The 15,194-nt window shown below is 42.9% G+C and overlaps 1 protein-coding gene across 1 annotated transcript in view; it reads left to right on the forward strand.

Moving 5' to 3' along the window:
* Positions 1–15,194, forward strand: part of stom (stomatin) — a 60,044-nt gene that overhangs the window by 37,290 nt on the left and 7,560 nt on the right. Inside the window, exons 4-6 of the mRNA XM_068012347.1 lie at positions 6,117–6,199; positions 6,306–6,509; positions 9,135–9,269. Coding sequence (XP_067868448.1) covers positions 6,117–6,199; positions 6,306–6,509; positions 9,135–9,269 — 422 coding nt within the window. The remainder of the gene's footprint in view (positions 1–6,116; positions 6,200–6,305; positions 6,510–9,134; positions 9,270–15,194) is intronic.

Below are 15,194 nucleotides of genomic sequence, written 5' to 3' on the forward strand. Positions count from 1 at the left end.
GCGACCTTATGTGCTACCGGACTGATCCTGGCAATCAGGCCAAGAGGGCAGTTGGATTCAGGATTTCCCCAGGTGCAAGTTGTGATAGACTGCATGCATGCAGCCATCAAGGCTCTGACGGACCAGCCAGCTGCCTTCATCACCGGGAAGGGCTTTCATTCCATCAACGTTCAACTGGACTGCGACCACCAAAAGCATTTCCTGCAGTTGTGTGCCCGCTTCCTGGGAAACAGCTACAACACTTACATACTTCGACAGTCCCAGGTGCCACAGCTGTTCAAGTTCTGCCCCCCCCGCCGCTCACCTTCAAGGATGGATTCTCGGGGACAATGGCTACCCATTGAAGACTTGGCTACTCACACCTGTGAGGAACTTTGCAATGCAGTGGAGGAGAGCTACAACACTTGCTACAGCTCCACTCGCACGACCATCGAGCAGGCCATTGGGCTACTGAAGATGAGATTCCGTTGCCTATATCGATCCGGTGGAGCCCTATAGTACGCCCCAGCGACGGTTTCGCGTATTGTTGTGTGGAGCACGGCAGACCACAATCTAGCACTGCAGAGGGTGGAGGCCTTGCATGACGAAGACATGACTGAGCGACACTCCTCCACCGACAAGGAGGGCGTGGAGGAGGGAGAGGAGCAAGCAGCACAGGATGTTGAAGCCCTTGGACCAGAGGCCAGGCAGATTGAACGACGAGCCAAGGAGGCAATGGACAATCTCATACTTACCCGTTTCCAGCCACCATGATGGCCACTCAGAGAAAAACCAATAAAGACTCACCTCAATGCATGCCGTCTGTCACCTCCTTTCTATTTATGTTCTGTGCCTAGCACCCAACTGCACCATGCGCTAGTGCCCATGGGAGACCATATTCAAATGAGGGCTGTGCTTACATTGCCAACCCACTGAAGGGGATGGGTAAAGTGCAGCTCTCAGTTAATTCAAGATAGAAAATTTTTTTACCCAATGAAGGTTAATGGCTTGAACAAAAGAACTTTATATGATGCAGCACATGTCAAATTTCAAACGCATATGAATGCCCAAGTATCTCTCTAGGTAGTTTTCTTAAGTTTACGAGCGCTTCTATGAGGTGTGAGCTCAGTGCCAGCAGCAGGGCTGCCCATTGACCTGTGATGACTTTGGGAGCAGTCCTTTGGCTGCCTGAGGGTTTCCTGCACTGGTGCAGGACTTTCCCCAGGCGTTGAAGTCATTGGTGGAGGGGCTGAGGAGCTGCTGTTCGTACTCTAAGCACCCTGAGGGGAGCCCCCAGCTGTGGAGGTCAGTCGACTCTTTAAAGGTTCACTTGAACCTCTCTGCTCACCAGAGAAGGAAGAGGAATGGGAGAAGACTCCAGGCACCTCCGTCCTTCTCTCGCCTTGCCATTGCTGTGTTGAAATCATGGCCAAGGCGACACCAGGGGTTTGTCATGATCCTGGGGCTCAGCATGGGCCTGGCCACCCACAGTTCTCTGACTGTCAGTGGCCTCGGCAGTCTCAGTCTTGGCCAGCTGCTCAGGTGCGAGTGCGGTGCTTTCACCAGCTTGTGACCCTGATTCTAAAGCTGAGCAGAAACCCACTGAGGTGAAAGTATCTGCACTGATGGAAGGTGCTGGAGACTCATGTGATGGTGGATCGTCTGACTGCTGATCCGCCTCAGAGGTGGAATTATGTCCCTCTTCTAGCAGCGTCTCCTGCGAATGCCGACCTGCATGAGAGAGAACATAAACCTGTGGGTTAGGCTGTGCAGATCTCGTCATGCCAACCATACATGATGTGATTCTCCAGAAGTGAGCTGTATGTCGATGGAAGAGAATCCTCCCTCTCTTGTGCAGAGACTCTGGTCTCTCCATCTGATATGGAGCAGCTGCCCTGGCTCCCTGCCAATTCTAATCTCTCTCCATAGTTGAGAAAGAGACACAGAATTTTTGGGATGCTTCGGCCAGTCCGGCACTATCCTCCTTTTATGGGCCCCTTTGTCCTGCAAGTGGAAAGAGGGAGATAGTCAATGTAACACGGGCCTGAGTTTTGATGAGTGCAAGGAAGCAATGAGAGCAGGGCTTGAAATATGGCACCAGCACCTGCTCTGTTGTCACCTAATGCCTCCATTATGCAAAATGGCCGCCCACTGTGTGATCACGGTGGGACAGTCGCCCATGTGACTAGTGGACATGGTGCCTATTTCCACGTCTGCTGCCGAGACCTGCAGCAAGGTCCCTAAAATCAGCCCAAACTATGCATTTCGCAATTAGAACCTCTTGTCTCAAGCTGTAGGAAATCTTTCACAAGTATATAATGACATCTCTTGAGTAAACTTGAGTAATTGGAAATTGTTAATGGTGCTTCACAATGGAGTTCCTCAATGGAAATGATTGTGGAGGTGTTTATCCCCCCCCCATGTTTGAGCTGTCTCGTGCTCACAGATTATAGGAGGTAAAATTACTAGTGTGAAATAAAGTGAGCTGCAAACAAGAAAAAACAAACAAGTTCCTGTTTAACCTACAGCTGAGAGGCCAGAGAAAGTCTTTGTACAGAGACTTGTGCCAAGTCGATTTCGATGACTGAAATGAACTTTATGACCTGTTTCCGACTTGGGTTGTGATGTCTTTGTCTCCCTCCCTTTGCGACTTGACTTTTTCCAAAGTATGCCAGGAACTATACAACTTAGCAAAGGTTATAGTGGAAACTGATTTGGTTTTGAGTGGAGACAATCGATGAATGAGTTGTGGAGCATTTTAAAATTTGCTGAGGTCCAGCCAGAGATAAGTTAAAAGCAGGTCACCGCACTCAGCTATCTGTGCCCGGGTGGAAAGCCATGGTGGTTGGATTTTCACCACAGGCATTTCATTAGTAAACTTATCCATTTTCTAGGGATCTTTTGAATGAAAAATAATAATTGTGTACATCTGATATAACATCCTAATCTGTGCTGTAAATTGATGTCGATTTTCAATGCAAAGATTCACCCCCCCCCCCACCCCCAATATAAAACTGCCAGGTTGGTTCCAAGTGATCTATGACTGTAAAAATGCATCTGCAATGTCATTGTTTGTTTCAAATGGAAAGCCTACTTTGTAAGAATTGTGAATAGAACGTGGTGTAGCTAGTAGAATAGTACAATAAATATCAACTGGCTGGAGTTAACCTTCAGCCTCTCTTGGAAGCTGCAGGTCGGGACAGACCTACTATTCACGGTGCGAATGTGGCCTGAAACCTGGAGATATTTTTCATGTCTTTTGTTTTCAGTGCATCACGTTGACTGGTTCGCTGCTGAGTGTGTCCTGGTAGTCCGCCAAGGTTGACATTGATCCCCTCTCTTGGGTGAAGTATATGTAGCTCTTTGACTATTATTGGGGAAGGCGGTGGGGAAATCCCATAATAAAAGTTGGTCTACCGCTTGTATTGGGGGTGAGGAATTGGAAAAAAGAAATACATATGAGAGAAAAAAAAAGGATTGGCTAATCTGATCCCAGCTGCTTGTTATGACACAAATAGGCTGAGCTAACAGCTCATTGATAAATGTAGTCTAATCAAATTTAGATTCTGTGTAGGCGGATGGATTCCCTTTTGCATCATGAAATTTTCCAATGTGATTCCAGATTCCATTACTTAATTATTTGGTGTTGAATGCTGGAAGGCAGCCCTGCTGCTCAGTTATCAGCTGATGTCTGAATTTCTAAGTACGTATTCTCTCGCCTTAATGGCGAGAGTTGAGAATCGATTTTTGGTCAGAAACTGCACAGCAATGCAGGAAAACCCTCTGTTTTGTGTAACCTTTTTCACAGTGCTGAATATCTTTCTTTTAAGCAGCTTTTGTAACTCCTAAGCCTTTTTCTCGAGCATTACCCAAAAAGGATTTTCAGTTCCTAATGTGGAGAGTTGTAAGGGACTGTTTTAACGTGGCTGTCTGGTGCCTGTAAAGCTATAAATACCATTGCATTTCAAAATATGCAGGCTTCGAAATGCATTTAATTTTGGCCAAAAATTCTGCAGTGTCCAAAGGGTTTGATTTCAGATTTTCTCCCACGCACCCCCCCCCCCCCCACCCCCAACAACACCCCCATCCTGTTTGTTGTGTTCATCAGATTCCTCCCACCCCACCATATTTGTCTGGTTCCACCTGGACTTGCCTCATAAGCCAAAAGCAAGCAATTTCGCTGAGACTTCTAACAGTTTCCCCCTTTGGTCTGGATTTGTGGGGGCACGGTGGGGTATGAAGTAATGAAGAGGCAATGCTTCCTTGTTGTGTCGGTTGCAGAAGGCTTTGAACTATGCTTTTGTCTCTGGGAGCAAGACAGCAAAGACTCTAATTTGATGGGTGCCCCTGTATTTGAATGGCAAGTATTCCCTCCCGTTGAAAGGACTTTGTATATAGGAGCATCTTGTCCTTTTTATCATGGGGGAGTGGGATATTTATATTTTGAGGCCATTTATTCCGCCAAGATTGGCCTCTGTCTTTCCATTTCCCCCCAAACTATAAGGGACAAATTGGAGGGCGGGGAGAGACATGAGCCTTATGACCCCCTAACCTGTTACCCAAGCCAGAGAGTTGAATCAGAGAATACTGCACTGGGGGACTTGGAGCTCTGGAAATAATGACTGTGCAATTGAAATTGGGGAAGGCGAAGGAGCATTCTGTTTATGCCAGCCCAAGTAATTGTCTGAAGGCATGTCGCAATTCAACCACGAGACACATTTGAACAATCTAAAAATAGACAGGTGGAATGAGATGTCGATTAGATATTTGCAAACAGCCGCATTATTACTGGCGGGGGAAGGGAAGGAATAGAAGAAGGTTACTATTCCATTTAGAGAGCAATGTAATGAATGCACTGCCTGGAAGGCTCGTGGAAATAGATTCAATTGGCCCTTTCAAAAGGGAACTGGATATGGGAACTATGGTAGGCCATTTAGCTCTTTTAAGCCTATTCTGCCATTCAGTGAAATCATGGCTAATCTGTAACTTGACTCCATATACCTTCCTTTGCCCCATATCCCTTAATATATGTTCGTATGTAACAGAAATCTATCAGTCTCAGATTTAAAATTAACAATTGATCCAGCATCAGTTGCTCTTTGTGGAAGAGTGTTCCAAACTTGTACCACCCTTTCTGTGAAGAAGTGCTTTTAAATTTTTCTCCTGGAAGGTCTGGTACTTTTTTTTTTACTATGTCCTAGTCTTAGACTCCCCAGCCAGCAGAAGTAATTTTTTTCTATCGATCCTACCTGTCCCTTTAGGGGAAAAAAATGTCAGGGTTATGGGAAAAGAGCAGGCGATTCGGAGTAATTGGATAGCTCTTTCGAAGAGCTAGCACAAGTACGATGGGCCAAATGGCTGCCTCCTGTGCTGTGTGATTCTATGATGGGCGATACTTAACAGTCTAGAGTAAGATGCAAGGTAATAATCTTCGACAACTCATTAGACTATTGCTTGGGTTGCTGATGTTGAACTGTATAACAGCCTATTTACGGTAAATGTTTGTATTTTTGTAACTTCAAAACTTGTCAGTTAAAACAAACTTTTCTTTTACAAATGTGGTGCTTCATTGAGTGCCTGACCTAGAACAAAAGTCTTTGTTTGTGACATCCAGAAATCCTTTCCATTGAGGCAACAGAAGCTGTATTCTTCTGTAGTCCGATGCTGCTTCGATTAAACTCTGTTAAACTAGCAAGGCACTCTGTTTTGTAGCCCTGCTGTATCTGGTGCTGTGCATGTGTTGGGGGAGGAGAAAATTCTTTGTGGTTTTAAAAATAGTTGAGTTTTGTTGGAGAAGGGAATGTATCTAGCTGTCGGAGTTCAGAACTAAATATGCAAACATTATGTTGTGTGTAGTACTTAAAAATTGTACTTTTTCTTGTAACATTAGGGGTGGTTATGTTCAACATAACATAACCAATGTGCAATGTATCTGATTAAAATATTTTTAATCTGAAATGCTGAAAAGGTTAACATTATAAAACAATTTCAGGACTTCTATGCTAATTACAGTGAAACGTACTGTAATTTATACACTTGTGTCTGTAGCACCATTTTTTTGTTTAATGTGCAACACCCTTGACACTTTCTGTAACTATTCTGATGGCTTTCCTCCTCTCCCTCCTTTTTGACTGTAGGGCTATTCTTTGTCTTGCCTTGTACTGACTCCTTTGTTAAAGTGGACATGAGGACTATTTCATTTGACATTCCACCTCAAGAGGTAAGATGTTTAATTGTTCAGTATTCTATCTGATATGTTGTTGCTTCAGTTTAAGCTCTCATTCTCCACCTTTCCCTTGAATGTCTGTCTTTTTTCTTTTGTGTAGATTCTCACCAAGGACTCTGTGACCGTCAGTGTTGACGGAGTTGTTTATTACCGTGTTCAGAATGCAATCCTCGCTGTTGCAAATATCACCAATGCAGACTCCGCTACCCGCCTCTTGGCACAGACCACATTAAGAAATGTACTCGGAACAAAGAATCTGGCTCAGATTCTGTCAGACCGGGAGGAAATTGCACACAACATGCAGGTGAGTGTCAGACCCTGCTTGACCTTTTGTTTTCATGCTTTTTTTGTGCATAGGATTTACGGCACAGCACAGATACAGGCCAGTTGGCCCAATTGCGCGCTCCCAGTATTTTTTCCTCCATGCGAGCCGCCTTCCCACCTTACTTCATCTAACCCCAACTGCATGTCCTCCTATTTCTTCCTCCCATACACTTTTGTACATTTCGTTTCATTTGTATGCAGTTTTTGGTGGGCACGGAGGGGGAAGGTTGAATCTTGTTCAAATTGCTTTTGAAATATACAGTAAAGCCTTCTGTTAATCATTTAGCCTTGATATTGTGCGTAAAGGTGCACGATTCACTCCAGATACTGAATAACGCCAAAGTGTAGGTGCAGTTGTGTGTCAAACAAATAAATATTTATTAAGCAAGTGACTGGCTCATACTTGCACACACCTATGCATTTAAATAGTCGGCCTGATGGGTCAGAAACTTGTTGAATTTGGTGTTCGCCACCCCATCCCACCACCCTTAAACATTCACTCCCTCCACCACAGAAGCACAGTGGCAGCAGCATGTACCATCTACAAGATGCACTGCAGCAACTCGCCAAGGCTCCTTCAACAGCATCTTCCAAACCTGCGACTTCTACCACCTAGAAGGACAAGGGCAGCAGACTCATGGGAACACCACCACCTGCAAGTTCCCCTCCAAGCCACCCACCATCCTGACTTGGAACTATATCGCCGTTCCTTCACTCTCGCTGGATCAAAATCCTGGAGCTCCCTCCCTAACAGCACTGTGGGTGCACCCACACCAGATCGACTGCAGCGGTTCAAGAAGGCAGCTTACCACTACCTCCTCAAAGGCAATTAGGGATGGGCAACAAATGCTGGCCTAGCCAGCGACGTCCACATCCCAAAGGACAAATATGAAACAAAAACACATTGTTCTCAGTTGTGACAAAAGTTTTCAAGACGATTTTTAAGTGAAACTTCACTATTTTAGCTTATCCCCCCACCAAACAAAAATACATTATCTACATGTAATTTACAGAATATATACACCGGTCATCATGTGTTTAGAACACTGTAACCCATAACATAAGGACTGGAAGTCTAAAGCCACATGCAGCTCAAGGTGTGGATAGTACAACACACATTCTATGTAGTGTCTTCTGTGTGTCAGCAGTATGATTGTTGGAACCCTGTGAGGAATTGATATTTTCAGTAAGCTAGATTTGTAATCTTCAGGGGGTTTTTTTTATATAAAAGGGCACCATTAAGTAGTGGCTATAATGAATGGCAAAAAATAGGAGTAGTCCATTCAGCCCCTTGAGCCTATCCCACCATTCAGTTGGATTATGGTTGATCTGTACTTCAACTCCATTTCCCACCTTTTCTCTAGATCACTTGATACACTTACCCAAAAAGAAACTATCTCTTTCGGTCTTGAAAATCCAATTTGACCCAGCCTTTTGAGGGAGGGAATTCCAGAATTCTACCAACTTCTGTGTGAAAATATACATCCTTACTCTTAAATGGCCTAACTCTAATTTTGAGATTGTGCCATCTTTTATATTCCCACACCAGAGTGTATAGTTCCTCCAAATATATCCCATTGAATCCCTTATCGTTGAATATTTTACAAAAACAATTCTGTTGTCTTTGATCCAAGGTGGATGGCCTCACAGTTTGCCACAATGAATTCCATCTGCAGTAGTTTTTCCCGCTCACTGTCTGTGTCCCTTAGTAGTTTACTGTTACCATATCCATGCAACTTTTTGTGCCCCCTAATTTGATGCGAGCTGCAGAGTTGGATCTGCAACTCTCCCTTCATCCAAGGCATTAATATATTTGGTGTAAAGCTGATTTCCTGGTGCTGAAAGGCGAGGCAGCACATGGGGCTATGTGATTTCAACTTCTACATCTATACTTGGAAGCTGCACAAAGTACTTTGTGCAATGGAAAATCATGACTTTCAAAAGTTATATATTTTGATCCTGATCATGGAAGCATTTTATGGCTTTATTTAAGATTAGAATATTTAAAAAGGTCAGGGCCACTTGTCCTGTGCAAACAGCCTTTAAAGTCCAATTTTAGACAAGTTGCATTCTTTAGATAAGCTGCTATATTTCGCAATACCCTTTCATTCTGTTTTTCATTCACTGCTGCATTTACCATTCCTTTTTTTTGGTCTTTTTTTCCCTCAAGTCTTCAGTCATTTTTTTTAAAGCTGTCAATAACACACCCGGTTATTGGCATCAGGAAAAAAGATTGTTTAATGCTCTAGGCCCTTTGAACTGTTTTGTTAAAGGGTCCACACTAGAACCATTTAGATGCGGATAACCTGCTTATTTCTGTTGTCTTCCTTTTTATTCCTAACATAACAATGTGTATTACAGTTTATGATTGGGTGATTCTTCCAATAACCCCCCACACCACAGCCTTAATGTGTGATTTATCAGTTTGAATGGAGTCACATTATATCAAGATTTTTTTTTTCTTCTTAGTGTCACTGACCAGGTAGAAAAATGGCAACTATATTTTTAATGCTGTATCATTTGCTGTGCACCATAAGGTTGGAGATGGGGAAGGGTATAGCTTTGGTCCTTTTGTACCAGTAAGCTCACTGTTTGACTTTCACAGACAACACTTGATGTTGCAACGGATGAATGGGGCATTAAGGTTGAGCGTGTAGAGATCAAAGATGTGAAACTGCCTGTCCAACTCCAGAGAGCAATGGCAGCTGAGGCGGAGGCATCGAGGGAGGCCAGAGCCAAGGTAAGCAAAATGAGAGCAAATGCCCAAGAGGATTGACGCCAACGTGCTTCATGTGGCAAAGTGATGAGAGTTTTATGTTGCATTTAGCTTTTTTTTTAAAAAAAAAACTAGTGCTCTGTATTTGGTCAACTAATGTTCGCTTTCAGCCAGGACCTTTTCTAATACAGCATAGCTTCTAAACCGCAGTCACATATTGTTTCTCCCATTTAAATGAATAAAATAAAAGCTCGACAGCAAAAGAAGATCCAAAAAACCAGTCAGCAAGCTGAAACATATCCATTAATCTGGTTCAATCTTGTCCATATTGTGAATGTGATTTGTTACACCAGGAACAAGCGAGTCATCCTTCCTCTAGCTATAAACACTGCTGCATTACAATTACTGTATTTCGATGTCCAATTTTCCCCCTGGGATAAGCAAATCATTTTTGACAGGCAAAGCCTTCTTAGCAGCAAGGTTACTTGATAGTCCTATCATATATCTGTATTGACTGATCTTGGGCTATCTTGTATCGACATCGGCTGATCTGTTTGTTGCCCTAGATCATTAGTTGGAGGGGAATGAGTTCTGATATTTGCCATTTACACATTTATGAATGTGAGTGTTTGAGTTCTTTCACTGCCTCTGGAGTTGGTGAGGTCTCTTTTGGACTGCAGTGTATTTGGACTTTGTTCATTGCGACTAGGACTAAAGATTACTTGGAACTGTTAATGTTTTGCACAAAAGGCTGCTTTGGGTTGCCAGAATTAGATGGTCTGAAGCAGCTCATCACCAAAGTGGATTTTAACTGGAATGCAGTCATAAAACTATAAACATTACGGTATAAATATTTCTCCAATGGCGAATTTTTCTGCTGTGGATTATATACACAATTGGGGGGGGAAAAAAAAGGTAAATAATTAAATGTTGGTTACGTAGAAACATAGATTTGTGACACAGAAGGAGGCCATTCAGCCCATCGTGTGCATGCAGGCTGAAATCCGACCTTCCAGTTCTTGGTCCATAGCCCTGTAGGTTACAGCACCGCAACTGCATATTAGGGTTTTTGCTGCCACCACCCTTTCAGGCAGTGAGTTCCAGACCCCCACTACCATCTGGGTGAAGAAAAAGACTCCGATCCCCTCTAATCCTTCTACCAATTACTGTAAAGCTATGCCCCCTGGTTATTGACCTCTCTAACAGAAAAAGGTTCCTTCTATCCACTCTATCTAGGCCCCTCATAATTCTATACATCTCAATTAAATCTCCCCTCAGCCTCCTCTTTTCCAAAGAAACCAACCCCAACCAATCAATCTTTCCTCTTAGCTAAAATTCTCCCTTCCTGGCAAATCTCATAAATCTCTCCCCTGTACCCTCCCTAGTGCGATCACATTCTTCCTGTAATACAGTGACGAGAATGGCACACAGTAATGTGGCTTGTGGTCTAACTAGTGTTTTTATACATTTTCTAGCATAACCTCCCTGCTCTTACACTCAACCAATAAAGGAAAGTATCCCCTATGCTGTCTTAACCACCCTGCTACCTTCAGGGATCTGTAGGCATCCATTCCAAGGTCCCTCTGTTCTATACTTCAGTTTCCTACCATTTATTGTTGTTCCCTTGCCTTGTTTGTCCTCCTCAAATGCATTACCTCTCAATTCTCCAGACTGAATTCCAGTTGCCAGTTTTCTGCTCACTTGACCTGCTCAACTGATATATTCCTGCAGTCTATAGCTTTCTTCCTGACTATCAACTACACGGCCAATTTTTCTATCTTCTTCAAACTTCTTAATCATGCCCCCTATATGCAAGTCTGAATCATTAATATATACCATAAACAGTGAGGGATCCAGTACTGAGTCCTGCACTTGTATTGGAGTTTCATTTTATTGAATGTTACAACCATGGAAAAATTGTCGTGATTCCCACTTGTGCATTTAGTAGATCATTTTAACTGATTAAATGCAATTACTTGGGTTTTGTTGTAAAGCCAATAAATCAAAGTTCGTTCTTATGTAATAATGCTGTATCTGAAATCAGGTGGTATGTGCCTTTAGGTATGGTGCTTCCAGTAAGTGAAGATGTTTCTGTTGTTTAATCCAGCATCTTGCAGGATATAAATAGATAACCACAAACAGTAACGTGCACTTTTAAAGTGTGTTTAATGAATAAAATATAGGAATTGCTAGATGAGAAAAGACTAAGGTCTATCTAATCTATTTACTACCTCCTGTTAGTCACATGATATGATAATGACATGTTGACCAATTATGGCAATCAATCTCCATCAATTAGTCTACAGCAGATCTAGACATGACCTGAGGCAAACCCCAGTGGTGGAGAGCTTGGGGAACCATAGATCCAAAGTCACCTATTCCTCCAAAGCAGGCTACACTTGGCAAATGTCATGTCTCAAATCACTTGTAAACTGAATCCCAAAGTGTCTTTTTTTTTTTGTCCTGAAGTGTTTTTTTTCTAACATGCAAAACTGCGGTGGGAGAAGGATTAGGGGAAGTGACCAAAAGCACAGTTGACGAGGTAGATTGTCACGCTTTCAACCCCTAGTGTGCAAGCCATAGTTCTGTGGGTCGTACTTCTGCCTCTGAAGTCAGCAAGATTAGGTCCCACTCCAGAGACTTGAGCACAAAAATCTAGGTTGACACTCCAGTGCATCACTGAGGGGGCGCTGCACTGTTGGGAAGTGCCAGCTTTTGGATGAGAAATTAAACTGAAGCCCTGTCCGTTCTCTCAAATGGATATGAAAGAGGAGGGAAGTTATCTCTGGTGTCTTGGACAATAATTATCCCTCAAACAAAATCGCTAAAACATTATTATCTGGCTATTATAACACTGCTGTTTGTATGAGCTTACTGTACACATTTGGGTGCCATGTTTTCTACATTACAACAGTGGCTGCACTTCAAAAATACTTAATTGGCAGTAATGTGCTTTGAAACATCCTGAGGTTGTGAAACATGTGAACATGAGAAATAGGAGCAGAAGTTGACCCATCGAGCCTGCTCCACCATTCAATATGATCATTTTTCTGTTCGCTCCCCATATCCCTTGGTTCCCTGCGAGACCAAAAATCTATCTATCCCAGCCTTAAATGTATTCAATGATGGAGCATCCACAATCCTCTGGGGTAGAGAATTCCAAAGATTTACAACTTTGAGTGAAGTAATTTCTTCTCATCTCAGTCCTGACCCCAATCCTGAGACCGTGTCCCCGTGTTCTAGATTCCCTGACCAGTGGAAACAATCTCTCAGCTTCTACACTATCAAGCCCTTTCAGAATCTTGTACGTCTCCATTAGATTGCCTCTCATTCTTCTAAATTCCAGAGAATATAGGCCCAATTTACTCAGACTTTCATCATAGAACAACCCCCCTCATCCCAGGGACCAATTTAGTAAATCTTCACTGCACCGCCTCCAGTGCAAGTATATCCTTCCTTAAATGTGGAGACCAAAACTGCGCGCACAATTCCAGGTGTGGTTTCACCAAAGCCCTGTACAATTTTAGTAAGGCCTCTGTATTCCTGTACTCCAATCCCCTTACAATAAAGGCCAACATGGCATTTGCCTTCCTAATAGCCTGCTGCACCTGCATGTTAACTTTGTGCATTCCTTGTACAAGTACCCCAAGTGTCTCTGAACATCGACACTTATCAGTTTCACACCTTTTATAAAAAGAAAAAATTCTGCTTTTCTATTTTTACATCCAAAGTGAACAACTTCACATTTCCCTACATTATACTCCATTTGCCATCTTGTTGACCACTCACTTAACCTGTCTATATCTCTTTGCAGCCTCTCTACATCCTCCCCACAGCTTACCTTTCCACTGAGCTTTGTAGCATCAGCAAACTTCGATACATTACTCTCTGTCTCTTCATCCAGGTCATTAATATAGAGTGTAAATAGCTGAGGCCCCAGCACTGATCCTTGCGGCACCCCGCTATTCACTGCCTGCCAACTTGAAAATGCCCCATTTATGTCCACTCTGCTTCCTGTCTGTTAACTAATCCTCTATCTGTGCTAATCTATTACACCCAACACCGTGAGCCCTTATCTTGCCTATTAATCCTTTATGTGGCAACTTATTGAATGCCTTTTGAAAATCCAGGTATACTACTTCTACTGGTTCCCCTTTATCTACCCTACTAGTTAACATCCTTTTTAAAAAAAAACTGTAATAAATATGTCAAACAGGATCTCCCTTTAGTAAAACATGCTGACTTGTTCTAATCATACTGTCCTTTTCCAGGTGCAATGTTATGACTTTTTTAATAATAGTTTCCAACACCTTCCCAATGACTCATGTTAGGTTAACTGGCCTGTAGTTCCCTGTTTTCTCACACCACTTTTCAAGAAAGGAGGTAGAAACATTTGCCAACTTCCAATCTGATGGGACCATTCATGAATCTAAGGAATTCTGGAAAATCATAGCCAATGCATCCACTATCTCCATGGCTATCTCTTTTTTAGAACCCTAGGATGTAGGCTATCTGGTCCCAGTGACTTGTCAGATTTTAGTCCCTCAAATTTCTTCAGTATCCTTAATTTCCTCCTCTTTTTAGCCCCTAGGTTACTGCCTATTTCTGGTATGGAACTTGTGTCTTCTACTGTGAAGACAGACACAAAATATTTGTTCAATGCCTCTGCCATTTCCTCATTCCCCATTATGATTTCTCCTGTCTCTGCCTCTGCCTCTAAGGGACCAACATCTACTTCAGCTACTCTTTTCCTTTTTATGTACTTATAAAAGCTCTTACAATCTGTTTTTATATTGCTGGCTAGTTTACTCTCAATCTATTTTCCCCTTTTTATCAACTTTTTGGTGGCCCTTTTCTGGTTTCTAAAACATTCCCAATCCCAATTGCACAATTTTCTTTTCAACATTGTAAGCATCTTTTAGTCTAATACTCTCCTTAACTTCCTGAGTGAGCCACGGATGGGTCTTTCTTGAGTTTTTTTTTTTATGAACAGAATACTTTTGTTGGACCCTTTTGAATTGTTTAAAAGGCATTATATAAATGCAAGTTTTTTTTTTCTCTTGCAACTAAGGCAGAGGTCTAAGAGTTGGCTATTAAAAACACAATATGTTGGAAATACTGAAGTCAGGCAGCAACTGTGGAGAGAGAAGCAGAGTTAAAGCTTCAGGTCGATGATGGGGGTGGTGGTTGAGGGAGGAATGTTGGCCTGAATGCACCCTGCTTTGTCAAGTGGTCCCATGGAATATTTTATGCCTGCCTGAGTGATCTGAATGGATCATGCACACTGCCTTAGTGCTGAACCCTGTCAGCCTACATTATGTGTTCTAGTCTTGGTGTGAGGCTTGATCCCATAACCTTGTGACTCGGGTGAGTGTACTGCTGGCTAAGCAAAGCTGACACTGTCGGCTTTGTGTGAAGTTGTGTCCTTGTACTTTCTTGTCCACCTCCACCCTTGAAGGGATTGAGTCCTAGCTGCAGGATGGCTCATCCATTGTCAATTCTTTGTATTTGCCTTGCTGGAGATTGTTGGCAGAAGATGCAACTAACCGAGGTGTCCTAACTGGGAATAGGCTTCATTTATTGGGATGGAAATCCTGGCCATGTTTGTTCACAATCCCACCACCCCCCACCAGCACTCTAACATGGGAGTTCTTCGGTCATATAAACATACGAATTAGGAGCAGGAGTAGGCCATTCGACCCCTCGAGCCTGCTCCGCCATTCAACAAGATCATGGCTGATCTGATTGTAACGTCATTTCCACATTCCTGCCTACGCCTGATAACCTTTCACCCCCTTGCTTATCGAGAGTCTTTCTACCTCTACCTTAAAAATATTCAACGGCTCTGCTTCCACCGCCTTTTGAGGGAGAGTTCCAAAGACTCATGACCCTCTGAAAAAAAAATTTCTCCTCATCTGTATCTTAAATGGGCAACCCCTTATTTTTAAA

The sequence above is a fragment of the Heterodontus francisci genome, chromosome 32 (genome assembly GCF_036365525.1).
Source record: "Heterodontus francisci isolate sHetFra1 chromosome 32, sHetFra1.hap1, whole genome shotgun sequence".
Taxonomy (NCBI): domain Eukaryota; kingdom Metazoa; phylum Chordata; class Chondrichthyes; order Heterodontiformes; family Heterodontidae; genus Heterodontus; species Heterodontus francisci.